This window comes from Diachasmimorpha longicaudata, chromosome 3 (assembly GCF_034640455.1).
Source record: "Diachasmimorpha longicaudata isolate KC_UGA_2023 chromosome 3, iyDiaLong2, whole genome shotgun sequence".
In the NCBI taxonomy this organism is placed as follows: domain Eukaryota; kingdom Metazoa; phylum Arthropoda; class Insecta; order Hymenoptera; family Braconidae; genus Diachasmimorpha; species Diachasmimorpha longicaudata.
The window spans coordinates 12,084,294-12,100,726 of NC_087227.1; the positions used below are offsets into that span (position 1 = coordinate 12,084,294).

The following is a 16,433-nucleotide window of genomic DNA, read 5'->3' on the forward strand; positions in this document are numbered from 1 at the left end:
TGGAGAAGACATTATTGTAAAAAAAGGACGTCTTTCCGAGATGAAAAAATAATTCTTATCAGGATAATTCGTATCAGCAATTGTCTATGGATATAAGAATTAATTCTTATCATCCATAGCGGAATAAATTATCCATAATATTGCTATTATAATGACTGTTTTCATGCTTGAATTGAAGCACGATAATTTATCAATTCTAAACTACTAATTTAAAAAATAACATTGGTGCGTTATTTTGTTGGATATTTTGTTAATACAATCTTCGAATTCTGAAGACTGACTGCTAATATTATTAGATTGTAAGAGAGAGTTTATTAAGACTTAATATGGTATGTCGTATTAAATTTCGGATTCAAATGATCTACGTAGATTATTTATTTTAAAAGCGGATGAAAATAATCCACAAAAGATTTTTCTACAATTTATACCTGCAATCATTTTTTTGAGTTTTCATATTCTGTTCGCGGAAAAATCTCATAGTTGTGATTATCTTTCATGAAAATTGGAGATACAAACACTGCATATCTTTAACTGTTCAACCAAAATCGGATGAAAACATGTACTATGTCGATAGGAGGAAAAAAGTTTTTGATTGGCTGAGTTTTTTTGTCAATAGATTTAATAAATTTAAATATAAGTTTTGTCACATAATAAAACTGTTTTCTGTATAATGTTGAAGGTAATAAATACATGTCTGCTTATCAGATATACCGTTCATATATTTATTGGTGATTCTGAACCCAATACAGGCAACGGTTGGAGCCTGGCCACAGCTCTGGTCGTAAATCTGGGCCAATTTCGGGCCGAATGGTCAGCCCAGAATGCGGCCAAAGTTCGGCAATAGGTCTGGGCCAATTTCGGGCCGAATGGTAAGCCCAGAGTGCGGCCAAAGTTCGGCAACAGGCCTGGGCCAATTTCGGGCCGAATGGTAAGCCCAGAGTGCGGCCAAAGTACGGCGACCGAAGTCTGGCCAAAGTTCGGTCCCAGGCCTGGCCCCGTGTTATCATCCCAGGGTCTAGCCAAGTTCGGCGCGAGTTTGGCTGGAGCCCGGGTGCCGAGCTACGGCAGCTCGGCGGCCGTGCTTGTACCAAGGTTGGCCCATTCGTTTTTTCCTACCTGGGCGAGGAGCTGAGGAAGGCCCACGCCGGTACCTTTTGTCATAATTAATAGTCCTTTCCTACAGGACCTACTACTTTTTCCTAAATGATTAATAATTTATCATTTCGGGCTCCACCATACGCTTGACATCGGGTATAATTTCTCAACAGTTATTGTAATATTTCTCAATCGAATTTCAGCCACGGCGGAGATATATTTGCTTGCAATATTTGGTGAACTTTTCTCAAAAAAATTCACTCTGTGTGATTATGGTAACACATTAAAAGTGAGGTAAAAAAAAATATGGATGAATAATTAGCTGACGGAAAAGGGAAAACTCAATTTGACAAGTTGTCAGCCACTTTGTCAATTTATCATGACAAAATATAAGCGACAATATTGAAATTCAGGTGTTTGAGATCTGTGTGAGTAGTACGACGGACTGCGCATACACCTTGACAACTTCACCTAGCTCAGCAAGTCATATTATCCGATGTGAAATAATGACCCATGCGAAGCAGCAATGAATTTTGTCACGCGTAGTCATTAAAGTACCGAGCGTATTATGTTTTTAAAGTTATTTAAAAATATGAAAATCGCGTGACAATCGTTGTACAGCCACTGGATATGTAATCGTCGAGCTATTTGAGGTATTTGCGGGTATTTCAAGTGTTTTCAGTGATTCACATAGAACTCTCAAGACTTTATAATTTTTTTATATTTATATTGAAAAAAAAAAAAAAAAAAAAAAAATTAAAATACCAGTTTGATTCCTTCCTCGTTGTATATCGTCGCTCTCTTCCTCTACAATATGAGAGATATATTACATATTGAATCAGCCGTTTGGAACGGATTTCAAACCTCGATAAAGCAACTTTAGTTATTGTCTATGTGATCTTAAACATGTTTACCCCAGCAAACGAATATTCGTAATTGCTGTGTCGAAAAAAGCCTCCCATATGTTTAACAAGACGGCATGCGTTTGCCCAATACCGAGTGCCTAACAGTGGCACAATGGCTCTAATCTCCCAATCGTTTCCGTAATAATCAGATTCCACTCCAATTAGAATATTCAAATTTCCCGGGGCATGTGCTTCTTCACTCATAAAAATAACGAAATTTGTCACACGCGAGCCACCACCAATATATCCAGTTTTAGTTAACCATTTGTTTGTTATCATGATTCTCTAATGGCTCATTAATGTTAGCAGTCGTAACGTTGATCTCGTAATTTAACGTTCAAATGTATTTTCACTGGATCTAGGTGATGTGATTAGCAGAGACAGAGTGGAATAATAAAAATTCCAAGTTGTAGAGAGCACACGTTGCCAGTGTGCGCATGCTCATGGGAGAGTAAAAACGGAAGTTGGAGCAATTAACGATATAAGTGGTCCGTTGGTCTTGAGGTGCCGATAACATCGGTAGAGGATAGGTGAGGGGGGGGGGGCAGGGGATTATAGTGTGCCCGGGTAAAGACTCTGTAGTTGAGAGTCGTGATGAAGGAAGATAGCGATGAAGGCAGGTGGTTTTTCACCATGGACACATTATACCCTCTCGTGCTCGTCTCTTGCTGCCTTCACTGTTTTTCATCGCCTACCGAGAGTTTCTGACTGTTTTATTCAACTTTTTATGGCCTTTACCTTTGGCCATAGAAGGAAATATTGTATGGGGCATTTTTCACAGTCCATGCGTGTGCGCAACAGAGAGTTTTGAGGATGCCAGAAGCCCAGCAAGAGCTTGGTTCAGTCTCCAACAGGTTAACCACATCCTTTTTTTCGTCCTGGATGCTTCTTTGGTTTCCAAAAGGGGTAGGGGTAACTTACTCTTTCCCATTGGTAATCGTTGTGATCTTTATTTCGGGGAATTTTGGTTTTTATTTTACACTGTTGAAAATATCTCATGAAAAAGTGCAAACATAATAGACAAAAAACAATAGAGATTAGTAATATTTGCTTGTTATCTTATAAATTCGATGAGGTGCTTTGAGAATTGCCTTGTGACCGAGAGTTTGTAACGGTGCGATGACTACAAAGCTCCCAAACAGTCTCGGTTCGACGACTTTATATCCAGCTAGAAAATCGTTAGCGCAGTAAGGGCCGTCGACGAAAACTGACCACTAATGGGAGTTGAAATTAATTTCACGTAATTGGAAAGACCGAGAGGAAACTACTTGGTTTACCCTAATAGCTCAACGAAATAACCCCTTTTTCCCTCATGGGTGCAGGATAATTGACACCCTCCGAAATACCGGAAGCCAGTGTACATTTATTATGTTTGCTGTATAGAGCCTCGAGCGGTTGTTGATAATTTCAATTTCATAATTTTTCAAAATCAGGCAAAGAATAATGAAAATTTAATTAAAAGAAGACTGTGTTTTTTTGAGAAAATTAGTCATTGAATAAATTTAGTATAATATATTTTCAATATAATAATTTTTGCTATACAGACATTATAATACAAAGCATATAGGTTCGCTATATTCCTCCTTCTGATGAATTACCACTAATTGCACGGCGACGAAGTAATGTTTCCATTGTCCATATTTTTTCATTAATTTAACTGTTTTCTTCGAACACACTCGATGCATTGATGATTGCTGTTAATTCTCACATCTCATCATTACACAATAATAATTCATAGCTCGCATAAACACAATTTCACCTCCATAAATTCACATGTCATCGTAAATTCTAGTTTTATACATTTATAATACTGGTAAATTTCTCGTTTGAAAAAGAAAATCATCGCAAATGACCATTTAGTACTCGAATTAATAACTATTTTAATTCAATTGAAATAGTTGGACTGGAGAATAACGCCAATAGGAGTATAATCTGCTGAATGTGAAAAATAACACTTTGCAATAGATATTTTTCAATTCGCAATCCCATTTCCCTTTGGCTCAATCGTCTAACCAAAGTACACTCTCTCATTATTACCACTGGCATTCACGTACCTCATACAGTTTACGTCTTACGCTTTCGTTTCTCACTCACAGTGATCAGTTTATATACAAGTATCTACTTATGTATCTAAAACTGAATGATAGCGAAGCCTATAATCGTACAGTTGTATCATGTACTTATATACAACATATTTCTCTTTACTCCATTTAGTACATTTCCATGACTCACGTTTTTTTTCCCTCTCTATCGAATGCTGGAAAAATGGAAGTCTTTTGATTGGAATGAGTTTCTTTATTCGCGCGAGACTCGCCTGGCTATCAAGTAACCTCATAATTTCGTGTCATTTAATCCTTGATATCATTTCAAACCGACGGCAATCTACCACTAATGCTATATAAATTGGCTCAGAATTCCATATATAGGGTCTCATCTCTCATTCTTCCACTTCGATAAATAAAAAAAAAAACATTTGACTTGCCATTCTTGCTGTGAATACGCTTGTGATTTTACTCCAAAATGGGGGATGATGTTGAGAAAAAGTTTTTCGGTTGAGTGTTAATTGTCGTAGTTTTAGAAAATTTTAAATGTTGCGAGATAGCTTAAAAAAATTTGTCAAAATTTCAATAAATCCCACATACATTTGGTATATACGGTAGAAGTGAAAAAAAAAATCATAAACGTATTCACGTCCAATTAGAACTATATGAAAGCCACAGCGCTATCCGAAGATTTTCAGTTTTCCCTTTCACTGCTGCAGCCAATATTCTCAAACAAAGAGGGCTTGAGGGAGAGAGAAATACTTAAAAAAGCAAAAATGAGAGTTTGTTTTTCCAGCAGAACAATTGACACGAGCCACCAGAGCATTGACAAAAGCGCGTCGGTTAACCGCACGTCACATCCTGCTCATATACACTCAAAACCCCGTGTTACATATATTCCCGTCAATCTCGAATGTCAAAACGGATCTCCCCGGGTGAATCCACAATGAAACCGCCTTTTTCCCGTGAAAGGTTACCAGCATGGGTGGGTATCATCTTTCCTGTTTCCTGGGTGGGTGTCTGGTGCAGCAGCTCGTTGTCATTCAGTCGACATCATACTGCTCATCACTAGGATCATCCCAAGTATTTCGCACAGATTGTATCGAATCAGGTGAATCCTAGATGTCATGTATACTCTCATCATCACTATCAACTCTTGTACTCTGTGGACTGGCGTCTCTGGGTGGTGGTGTCCTCTCGAGGCTCTTGCTCCTCGCTCTTGGCATACGGCTCCTCTCCAAGTGCTCTCGCTCCCTCGCCTCCTGTATCATTTCGGGACTCTCACGATTGTAATAACTACTGAGATTTGATAGGCTGGAGCTGGCAGCTAGACTGCCAAGAGGTGCACTGGGGCCAGCTAGCATCATTGTTGGCGGATAAAACCGATGGGCCATGGGCTTTTGCAGCGTCACTGCAGCAGTTGCCTGTCTGTAAAATAGTTCACTGGGTGGTGGTGCCGCGGCACCTGGATACGTCCAATAGGATGGTTGAGCTGGTACACCAGTACGATTACCATACATACTCTGGAAAGCAACATAACCGCCAGCTTCAGCGAGTATCTCGAAGCTCACTATCGTCTGACGTTTCCATTTTGTTCTGCAATTTAAAATTGAGAAATACTTGTGAATTCGTTGGGGTTGTGCTAATATCAAGTTTAATGATGATTTTACTTTTGAAATGCCTTGAATCACGCTTTGCTATCGAGACATTACGGGGGCTTGGATGATTGCCGGAAACCGGCTACCTAGTGTATACGTTGGCCTGAATGAATGATAGGGTATTTTAAGGGGTGGGCGATCGAAGGAAACTCTTGGGAAGTAAAAACCCTATGAATCGCCCCATGAAATCACGCACGTACCGAGAAATATAGCAGAAGTTTGTAACCACCTTTGACCCTGATACCGTTTTACCAATTCTAAATGTCAGTATGTGTGGTTGCGATATTGTCTGGCTCATGTTGAGGACTTTTAGCATAAGGCTGAGAATGATCAGAATGGGGGAGGGGTGTGGGCGCGTATGTAAATTCACCATCTGAGAAAATTACTCTAAAACGGGGTGGCGTGTCAGCAAGTGGTTTCGTTGGCCACACTGCTGGACTTATTATACTAACAAATAGCTCATGGAGTTCACTGGCTAATCATCGCATATCATGCCACGCACACCGCTTTACCATTCCTAGTCTAGTGGTGGAAAAGAAGTCAAGCTTTTCAACTCTGTTGATAGCCACGGAGAAATAATCAATTTTTTTTTTCCAGTGGTTTGTTTAAAGAACGATTATCAATTTTTGAAATATAATTCTTACATTTTCTCTTCATCTGGAATAATTTTAGTGCCAATTCAAGTATCCCTGTGTATGGGGTTTCAACCCCTGAGCGTAAAGGGGTATTGCAAAAGACGCTCATGAATTTTAAAGCGCCCAGATCATTTGTCATATGGCGAGGAGAGATCAAGAAAGGAGAACGCTCACCGCCACCACTCGATGCTCGCTCGATTATGTGATGAGTAATGTTTTTTAATACCTCTTTCAATTCAAGTATGATACATGCACGAATACTCTTTTTAAGTGCAACCACACTCTAAAACACCCTTAATTGGCCTCGTGCAACCCCTGGGCTCTTGATGTTCACTCGAGCGAAATTGATTTATCACCGGGAGAATCTTCAATGCGCAATGGCCAAATGAATTTTATTACACTTATGTATCAGAAGATGAAAAAAAAAGCGTGCGAACGACTTTAAATCTAGCGTGACGGTTATGAAACGTAATTAATTAATTTTTTATCCGGCCTCCATTGGAATTTCAAGAGCAATGCTTTCCCATCCCCTTTGCCTCCTCCTCATTGGTAACAAATGGCTTTATAAATTGGCTACCAGGAAAGAAAACTGAACGATATCGTGGATTAATATTAGTCGGGTAGAAAATAATGTAATGATAATAATAAGAGTAACATTCGCGGCATATAGAGAACTTAATGCATTTATAATGGTGGAGTTCTGGTTTCTCGGCGCTCTGACACTCTGCGGTCACGGCTATGTTATTCAAAACGATAGTCCTACTGCGACAGACTAATGCTTTCCAAGTGCCACATCAGGATAATAATAGTAAAACGATGGTGAGGGCGACATATTTTTCAAAATTGTTATTTGCCCCGGTTGACTGTTCTCCAAGGGGGAGGGGGCATTGGAAACATGTGTGTATATTTCGAGCACCTCTGATGAGGGTGACAACAAGCCGATATTAACACAAAAGAGTAGAGTATAACGTATTCACGAGTATCCATTGTGGTAAATAAATAAATGATATAACGTGCTTTATCCATTCATCGTCGCGTCAGTCGTGTCTAATGCAGAGTGTGCTGACTATTATTATTACTAGAAATAATGCGTGAGAAACTACTTGACGGTAGCCCAATTATTAACACGGGAAACCAATCAATAAAAATTATTAGAATAAAAAGTAAAAATTATTTTTCACGGCCGACAATGATTAATGAAAATGAAGTATGACGCGCAAGTGAAATTTAAGGAATCGTACACGTAAATTCTACCATTTTCTCAATATTGTTTTCCGGGCATCTCTGCACGGATCTTTCGATATTTTTAATGATTTTTTTTTTTTTTTGCGACGCAGTGAAAACCCTGGTGAGCTTTGCTATCGCGTGGCTGCCGTTATACAGCTACAGCCTTATTTTGTCGTAGCGTGGGAATAAGTTCTGTGTACTGGTGATGGCCAACGTCTTCCTGGATGCGGCAAACAGCGCGCACTATTCTCACGGTTCCCGTGTTATAATACAACACAAAGTGTAATAAAGAATCCGGACAGTGACAGAGGCAATTGTACTTTGTCGCAGTACAAGTCATATCAACAATTGATCAATTTAATAATCAAATGGCAAAGAGTTAATGTGAAAACAGCAACTGTTTCAAATTAGTGTAAATAGTTTGAGGAAGTGAAAATCAGGAGAATGTACATACGGAACGAGTGGACAAGTAACTTGGAATAATTTTCTTGATGACTAATTTTCTTTGGCGTCCAGCGAAGCATTGGCAGATTCATCGTGCGTGTAAGAGGATATCTGCCCTCGGGAGGTAACTCCATAATTCTAGAGTATTATGTGGTAGCTACTTTTCAACGGCGACTAACGCACTCACTTCCCATTATTATTATTTTTCCTTTTGCATTTCAATTTCTCGTTTTGCAACTGTTAACTTAACATGATTTCTGGAGTTTAGGAATAAACAAAATAGAGATTTATTCACGAGAAGGTAATTAAAGCGTCACATCAGAACACATGAACATGAGTATATCAATAAGACACCCAGACTGCTTTAATAGCAATCCGCAGTGACGAGTTGGAACTGAAAGAAAAATTCGCCGCTTAAAAGTGAAAATGTAAAGCCAATATTCTCCCACACCACCCCCACAAATTCGTTAATATTATGTGCGTGACGCCACGGCGCTTTTACCTTTACCCTTTCCTCTGCCTTCACTTTTGCTCGTGATTAGCCGATAAGTTGAAACGATTTCTCGAGGGGCAATTTAACGACCCGTAACGATTGCCCGCCTCCTAAAGTTCCCGGAATGTTGCACACAATTTCTTGGTAAGTATAAACATACCCTCTTATGCTTATCAGTACGAGTTTTGCTCGTTCAAATACATTTAAACTCACCCCTGAGCTGACTCTGAGTATTGAAGTTAACCTGACAAACTGTACTATGTGCATTTTTCAATGGGGGGATGAGAAGAAATTTTTGGGCTTGGTTGAACTAAAGAGGATATTTTTCCAATATAGCAATAGTTTAGGCAGAGTGAAATAATCAATGGACGCGCAATAGGATGCGCTCTCCTTAACCAAAATATATACCGACGGCTTTTTCACCGAGTCATCGAGTGGCGCCTGCTCGACTCATCTTTCGTCATCAGATGGGTCTTGTCCCCGCCTATCATCTCCTAGAACTATCTTCTCAGACGATTAGTGTACGGTAGTTAGGGTTGGTGCTGGCAGTTTTGAATGAGTAGTCGTTCCATAGCACAACCGGAAAAAATTCGAATGACGCGGCTCGAGTTGCTAGGAGGCATGTATACATATATATCCATAAAAGCCATCATCGATCCAAAAATCCACATAAACGAATGGTCCACAAAGGAAGCCCCAATGAGGCACCAGATTCTTTTATTAAGTGTACGCTCGATAGTGGCTTAGCTATTGGGCGGTATTTAACCTCTTAAACGTGGCATCGCTGTTTTAATTCATCGATTCGTTCAGGGACTTTACGGATCGCCTGGACTTTCGATTTTCCGTTTTTGTTTCAAATCGAATCGTGACTCTCAAAAATAAAGGACTGGTTTTTAATGGGTACTACAGTGCGGTGATTAATCATCGCTAGTGATTATATACCTTCTGTTTTGGTACCACGTCTTGACCTGCGTGTCCGTCAGTTGTAGTTTAGCTGCCAGCTCCATTCTGTCCTGGACGCTCAAATATTTTTGCCTCTCAAAACTCTTCTCCAGGGTTTGTAATTGGTGATCGGTAAACGCTGTCCGAGCTTTTCGCTGCTTTTTGCTTGGAGGCGAGTCCATTGACGTTGATGACGACTCCTTTGGGTCTTCCTCTTTTACACCTGGAAATATAATTGATAATTTATAGAAAAACAATTGTGTCAATGATTTTTTTTTTGTTTTTCAACTTAAAATTCATTGCTATTTGAAAGGCTTTATTTCGTTAATTTTTATTGAATTCCCCCCCTGCCGCGTGTATTTTGTCCTTCTGCCAAATGGATGGTATCGAGGCTTTTCCTCCGCCCTTTTCATCCAATTACAATTTTTTTTTGTTCTCGAATAGTGCGTACTAGAGTGTAGTGGCGCGCACCCAAGACGCGATTGGCCGTCACGGCAGTCACCGTGTGGTCGCGCGCGTCTCCATCCTCATTGGACCACGCAGACGCCGTTCATACTCGCCGTCAAGTGCTATAGTTTAAATTTTCTCCATGACTTGCCTAGTTGGATTGCATATTATTGGTGAATGAGGGTGAGAAACGAGTGCAATGCAACAAATAATTGCTGAAAATTCAAATCAAATCTTTACCGATTTGTCATTGACAATAATTTAACCGTATGAATAAGTTTGAAAAATAGACATATTTTTATTGATGATCGAGTTGGCCGTACTCCATCTACTCTTTTACTTGAACAATCCCAGGAGTATTCTCCCGAGTGGATATCTGAAGAGCCGTTGTCGTGGGTTTATCGATTGGAACTGGCACTTTTAGCTCAGTAGAGAGATACTGACAATATGGGATGGCTATATAGCTTCTTCAATTGAGTTAAGCTGGGGCAAAGCGCTGGCTCTTAGTGCCCGTTTGATCGGCTAGATTCGCATGAACGATCTGAATTTGGTCCACCATGTTGGAAAATGGCGGAGGGCTTCATCTCCTTGCCCCCGTCACTCCCAGAGGTGGAGAAATTCGCGAAAAACTCGGGGTGGGAGCCTTCATCTAAGGGATGGTAGTGGATGCGGGTGGTGGGCCGGTGTTCGGTGAAACACTCCGAGAACGGAGGTTGGAAAACTAAATTTACTATGTGATACACTTAGAGGAGAGTCCCGACGGTGGAATTTTCTCCAATGTTTTTTCTCTCTTTGGTACACTTCCAAGACGTTACCCGGAACTTTTTCCTCGAGTTTTCCATCTTACTTTTCTCCTCTCCTTGTCTTCCACCCCATGCCATTTTTCTTCCTCCTCTTGAGAAGTAACTTGAGAACAGCTTCTGTCTTCTCTTTGCTTGCTTTTTTATCTCGACTTTGAGGTATATTCACGCAACAATATTGTTCAGGAGGTTCATTATAAATTCCTGCTCTTTTTTATTCTCCAACTGTTTATAGTATAGAGATGTAGGGGAAATCGGGGCTAAACGAAATCACTCTAAAATCTAGACTTTTATCTGGACTGGATAATCAATAGATTTTAACCGGTATAAGTAAAAATATTCTCCCGCTCTGCACTACTGTCAATCAATTTTGTTTAATCAATGTTTATTAACTCTCAAGTCCCACCAAAGCGTACGATGTTATGAAAAATTTCCCATGAACAATGGCAAAGTCAACGACCGGATGCGCACACTCTGGTGAAAAAAAAATATATATATAAATATAATAATAATCAGATGGAGATTAGTATCCCATGTGTGCTCCGGTGTGGGATCGTCGCGAATGCACAAAAGCGTGATTAACAGGATGTTTATCGAACAATTACGCCTCCGTGCTGGTGCAATTAGCCACAGCGCGTCGCGATCGTCATCGCGTCATGCTTCTGCATGTTTTCCATTGTACGATGTCGCCGCAGTTACATGCGCGTTATTCTGTACGAAATACATGAGGGAAACGGAAGAGCATAAAACTTTCCCTAAAATGTCTTGCCCCATTTGTACTATCTCCCTAGGTTTTTCATCACTTTACGACTAGACTGGAGAGATAGACTTCCTGACGCTATATTGTTTCGCATTTTATTGGATTATCACTTTATTTGAGTTGAGTGATGATGCACCCAGTCACCCTTGCGTAAAAAAACATGGAGAAATTTCTCACGTGTCATGCAATCGTTGAGGATGCACCGTGAAAAATTCATCGAAATTCATATGAGTATCGGTGACCCTTTGGGTATTATGTACACTATATCTTCGATGAATGTAGCCGTGGCACTTCTAGGACCCCTCCGTTGGTTATTGTGATGGTGAATTTATCCCCCTCTCCAGAATCTGACCCTTCGAGGGATTGTGTTACCGATTCTTATGTATGTCTATTTGAACCGGAGAAAATAGGGGTAAGGGAGGTGACTGTGAGGATAATGTTATGGCTGAAAATTTTATTGCTCCATTTAGTAGCTACGTCCGGAAAGTGATAATTTTTACATTATTTCTTTGTGTATAAAAACACACACTGTCAATAAGTCCGCTCAAGTGACAAATGTAAATTTTCGAAAATTTAATTGTCCAAAAATGAGGTAAATTAACAATTAATGATGACCATTAATTTTGCCCCTATTAAACACTTCTCTTTTCACATTTTCCCCATTTATCCAGATATAGGGTGGAAATATACGAATGCGAGGGTGGTTGGAAGAGGGCGCGCTGTGGTCACGCGAAAGCTGTGTTAGCGCGCTGCCAAGTGGCTTATACACTATATCTCCTTTACCATTATGCATTGTGTATATATTTTGATACATTAAGTTAAGAGTTCTGATACAACCACGCGTCATCGCATGCTAAAACTGAGATCCGGTAATTACACGTTTTCATTCTATTTGTTATTAATTGTCACTGATCAGTGACACAGTCAATGCAATTTACCCACTAAATTTATAAAAACTATTCACCAGTAGAAAACAATTCCTTTACACTTCTATACTTTGTACAGTGATGAACTTGAGAATTACCGAAAACCATTCCTCACCGCGAATTACAAAAAAATATTTTATTATTTTTACCGAATATTTCCAAATGGAAAATAAGAGGAGGGGTGAAGTATGTCTATGTAAAATCGGGTGAGGTCAAGCCCGACAATGCCTGGGGTTAAGAGGCTTATTCGTGAATCTCGTTACGACGCGTTGAAAAACATCAACACGAATCCCAACGATGACACAGTCACTCGACACAATGCATACACAGTGGCCGACAGACAGCATTGCGATATTGTCGAGACTGTGCGCGGGCGAATCTACATGAATTTTGAATCATTAGCATGATCCATCGTTGGAACAATGCGCATAATACCTCTCTCCCCCCTCAATCGCTTTATTCACCCAAATGAGATATGCAACTTTCAAATATATTGCATGTTCTCGGAGAAGTAATTTTTTAAGTCAAATCTTGATGAAAATTTTTGGACATTGTTATGGAAAAATGAGAGGAATTTTTAAAATATTGAGTTTAAAAAATGCTTCTTTCAAACAAATGAATATTTGGTGAAAAAAAAAAAAGATTCTCAATGCACACAAAGTGCCTCGAAGCAGCCGTTGAAGTCATCATACAATTCAATGGGCTAAACGCTTGCCAATCATTTCCGGTTCTCGGATTAGTCTTCAGGCCTGAGTATTATGTGGATATGAGAATTTGACGGGGATTCTGGTGGACTCTTCTACTGACAAGCCGTGAAACTGGCGTTTCGTGTGTATATATACGGGAGAGAGGCATAGGTGAGACGAGAGTGACGTTTTATAACGGGTGAGGCACCTTTCTAAGCGGATTAACTTGATTCGTACACGCGCGCCCGGCCCCTGATGCCCAAAGACTGTGTGTCCCACTCTCTGACACTTCTTTCTCCCTAGGATTCCTCGCTCATAAAGTGGAAACGATTTTGACTTTTTACGGCTCTTTGATTTAACAATCTTTCACCTTTTTCATTCATTAGATTTTTTTTCTTATTCCTAAGTGAAAAATTTGCAATTTTTCTAAATGAAATTTCAGGATTTGCCGGCTTGAGTAAAATGCCCGTAATCCAACTGGTTTTATTTCATCAGAAATTAATACATCAATCTACAGGAATTTGTTTTAGTTCATGAGTATTCCTCGTCAACTATATTAGCGATTACTCGATTCATGCGCTCCTTTACCTTAATTACATCTTATTAAAGTCTGTGTTCCAGATGAGCTGGAATTATTATACCGGGTTTAACTGTCATTTGATAACGCGAGAAACCCGTTGAAGCGTGTTATTAGATAAAGGAAACGTAATTTTCTATATCGTTAAAAAGTACCAATGTATGTGTGTGCGTGTAAGTATTCCCTAGTTATTCAGCTCTGTCATTAGGCGCTGTATAATTACGACCGATATAATTTTAATCTGACTTTCTGTCTTTGTAAAATTGTTATCGCAAACAAATGACTTTTTTGTCTCCCGTAATTTGCGGCCTTTTTTCAAATTCATCTCTCATATTGAGGAAAAATATCATCAACGACGTTAATAACATGTGTTTAAACGCAGATATCTTTGATTTCCAGAAAACGAGGAAACGAGAAATTTATGGAAACGCTTTAGTCTCCCTGTCATTATCCATCAATGCCGAATGAAATTTTGGGCATTACGACACACGTGTGGGCCAGAGTGAAAGACAAACAATTGTGAGATCATCGGAAGGACTAGTCGACGTTCAGTCCAGGTATGAATGAAACCACTAGATGAGAGGTAGATAATTAGAGCGTGTGGCGTACCTTAGCTTCGAAAAATTTTGTAATCATTAAATGACTGATGTTTACGACCTGAAGAACCACCTCCTCCGCAAGTCCCTGCGATATTTGCCCCGTTTATTATACCGTTGAAACTAAACGTTTATTCATAATTGCACCTAAATTCTCTATGAATGAAAAATATCGAAGAAAGAAAATCATGCATGCACTATTGTTTTTTTTTTTTTTTTTTAATAATCTTTCAAAAAAACAATTACCATTCGAAGAAATAGAAGCGGCGTCTTGGTGGCTAGCATCGCTATCGTCCTCTCTCGGCCTCTTATGGCTCATCGGCCTCGAAGGTTTGACACTGAGATCACGGGGCGCGGATGAGGGACTGCCGGGTGGTTCCTGAGTTTGTAAACTCGAAGGACTGGACGCGTCGGCAAGAATATCCGTTATCATAAATCTCGATCTGTGTGGCATTGTCGTTGATACGTCAGATCTGTCGATATTAGCGCCGCTACCGTTGCTACTATTATTATTTGAATTTGTTAATCTATCGATATTATCAATTCTCTCGATGGAGCGATGATGCATGTCAAGTCCAGTCATACGGCTGAGATTTAATCCACCACCGGCATTACCGGCCTGCACTGTTATGCCACTTAACGCGGCAACGTGGTGACTCTGATGATGGACCGTCATGGCGAGCACCGGTGACAACCTGGTACTTCTATCACTCTGTGACAGAATTTTGCCGACGGTATCACTCTGCTAACGAACATTCATCTACGTTTAAAATATTTTCATTCATCGACTTGTATTCAATTGTCATAGATTCACGTGAAATTCAGTATCACCTTTTTATATACTTTTGTTTCCTTGAAGTATTTCTTAACAATCTTGAACTGTAGCGCTTTGGCCACAATTAAGGGGTCGCTTTGCGCTCCACTCGGTTCCTCTACTTAATTGCTAATTGGCCACTTAACATAATTGCCGCGCACAGAAGCGCGCCCGTTGACCATTTCCGCTTTCCTTTTTTTTCTCTCCTTTGTATTTTCGTTTCGAGATTTCCGTCTATCGCAGACGAGTTATTAATTCTCATAAATAGTTTATTATCCTCGGGCACATTTGATTCACCTTCACAATAAAAATCTTGTCCTCTTAGAGTCACTAAATTTAATAGATATTCTCACTTCCGCTCAATTCCAGAGTTCACATATGCACCCAATACATAAATTCATTCACGTTTGCGATGAATAATTAAAAGGATAAAAAAAAGAACAAAAAAAAAGGAAAATGGAAGAAAACGGTACATCACGATCCGTCGTACTCCAGATGGAAGATAATGCGTACGCGCGTCGAGCGTGCGAACGTATGCATTGAGCTAGCTCGACTGAAGCTCCTCCAGTCCCTCGAGCACATCCAGTCGGTGCTTAGTCGCGATGTGTACCCCTGGGCGGCCATATCCCACTCGGGTAACGCCCCGTAATATCCCCCACTATTCACTGGGTTCAACCAATCGCTAGACGCTCAACTAACTCACCCACCAATCGTAACCGTGAAAATCATGATTCTCCGTTTGCCTCTCTCGATTCCGCGGGTACACGCCCAAGTAATTTGAAATGTGTTTCAGCAGTAATTCGATATAAAATTGTAGTTAATATCTTTCATTATGGTCGGTCGTGCTGAGAGAGAAGAGCGGTGGCGGCGTCGGCGTCGGCGTCGGCGTCGGCGTCGGCAGCGGTGGCGGCGGCGATGAAAACGAGTGCAAGGAGGTATTAGGAGAAGACGAAAAATAATAAATGATAGAATGATAGGCAATGGAGTACACTAAGCCACACACTTTAATGACTCCCGCTCTACAGCCCCACCGTCTTTCAATCTCAATGAACTTGTCGCGCATTCATCCCCTCTGCGTTCAGCAATTGAGTGCGTTCGCTCCATTGAAATCGAAATGATTCATGAATTCGAATTTTTCGGGAATTTTCAAAAACTCCGGAGCAATTCGGTGAAATGGAAATTGAAGAGATCATTTTACCGCTGGAACCTGTCAATAGTCAAGGAATATGTCACGCCATGGACAATCATTCACAACTCGGGCAGACACTAAACTTATTCTCTCACATGATTGTACATTAGGTGACACGTGTCTAACAATTATTACATTAGTTGGGGTCACATCGATCAACTTGGCACAATGGGCTCTCGATTGATCTACGATTTAAC

General features: G+C 40.1%; 1 protein-coding gene and 1 long non-coding RNA gene across 2 annotated transcripts; one reads left to right on the top strand and one right to left on the bottom strand.

The window, feature by feature from the left end:
• Positions 1-3,497: 3,497 nt before the first annotated feature.
• LOC135160215 (homeobox protein B-H1) lies at positions 3,498-15,605 on the bottom strand. Its single transcript, XM_064116539.1, has 3 exons — positions 14,480-15,605; positions 9,442-9,664; positions 3,498-5,638 (listed from the first exon to the last, which is right to left on the bottom strand). Exons 1-3 carry the CDS (start codon positions 14,907-14,909, stop codon positions 5,161-5,163), a joined length of 1,131 nt encoding a protein of 376 aa, XP_063972609.1. The 5' UTR covers positions 14,910-15,605; the 3' UTR covers positions 3,498-5,160.
• Positions 6,237-14,188, top strand: LOC135160236 (uncharacterized). Its single transcript, XR_010298525.1, has 3 exons — positions 6,237-6,299; positions 6,373-6,544; positions 14,037-14,188. It is a non-coding gene; the product is annotated as an uncharacterized LOC135160236 (long non-coding RNA).
• Positions 15,606-16,433: the final 828 nt, after the last annotated feature.

Excerpts from the sequence above, each read along its gene's own strand:
- LOC135160215 (XM_064116539.1), bottom strand. The coding sequence starts at position 14,909 with ATGACGGTCCATCATCAGAGTCACCACGTTGCCGCGTTAAGTGGCATA. Across the intron at positions 9,665-14,479 it reads CGCTTCTATTTCTTCGAATG|GTGTAAAAGAGGAAGACCCA; the intron begins GTAATTGTTTTT and ends TTATATTTCCAG. Across the intron at positions 5,639-9,441 it reads ACGTGGTACCAAAACAGAAG|AACAAAATGGAAACGTCAGA; the intron begins GTATATAATCAC and ends TTTAAATTGCAG.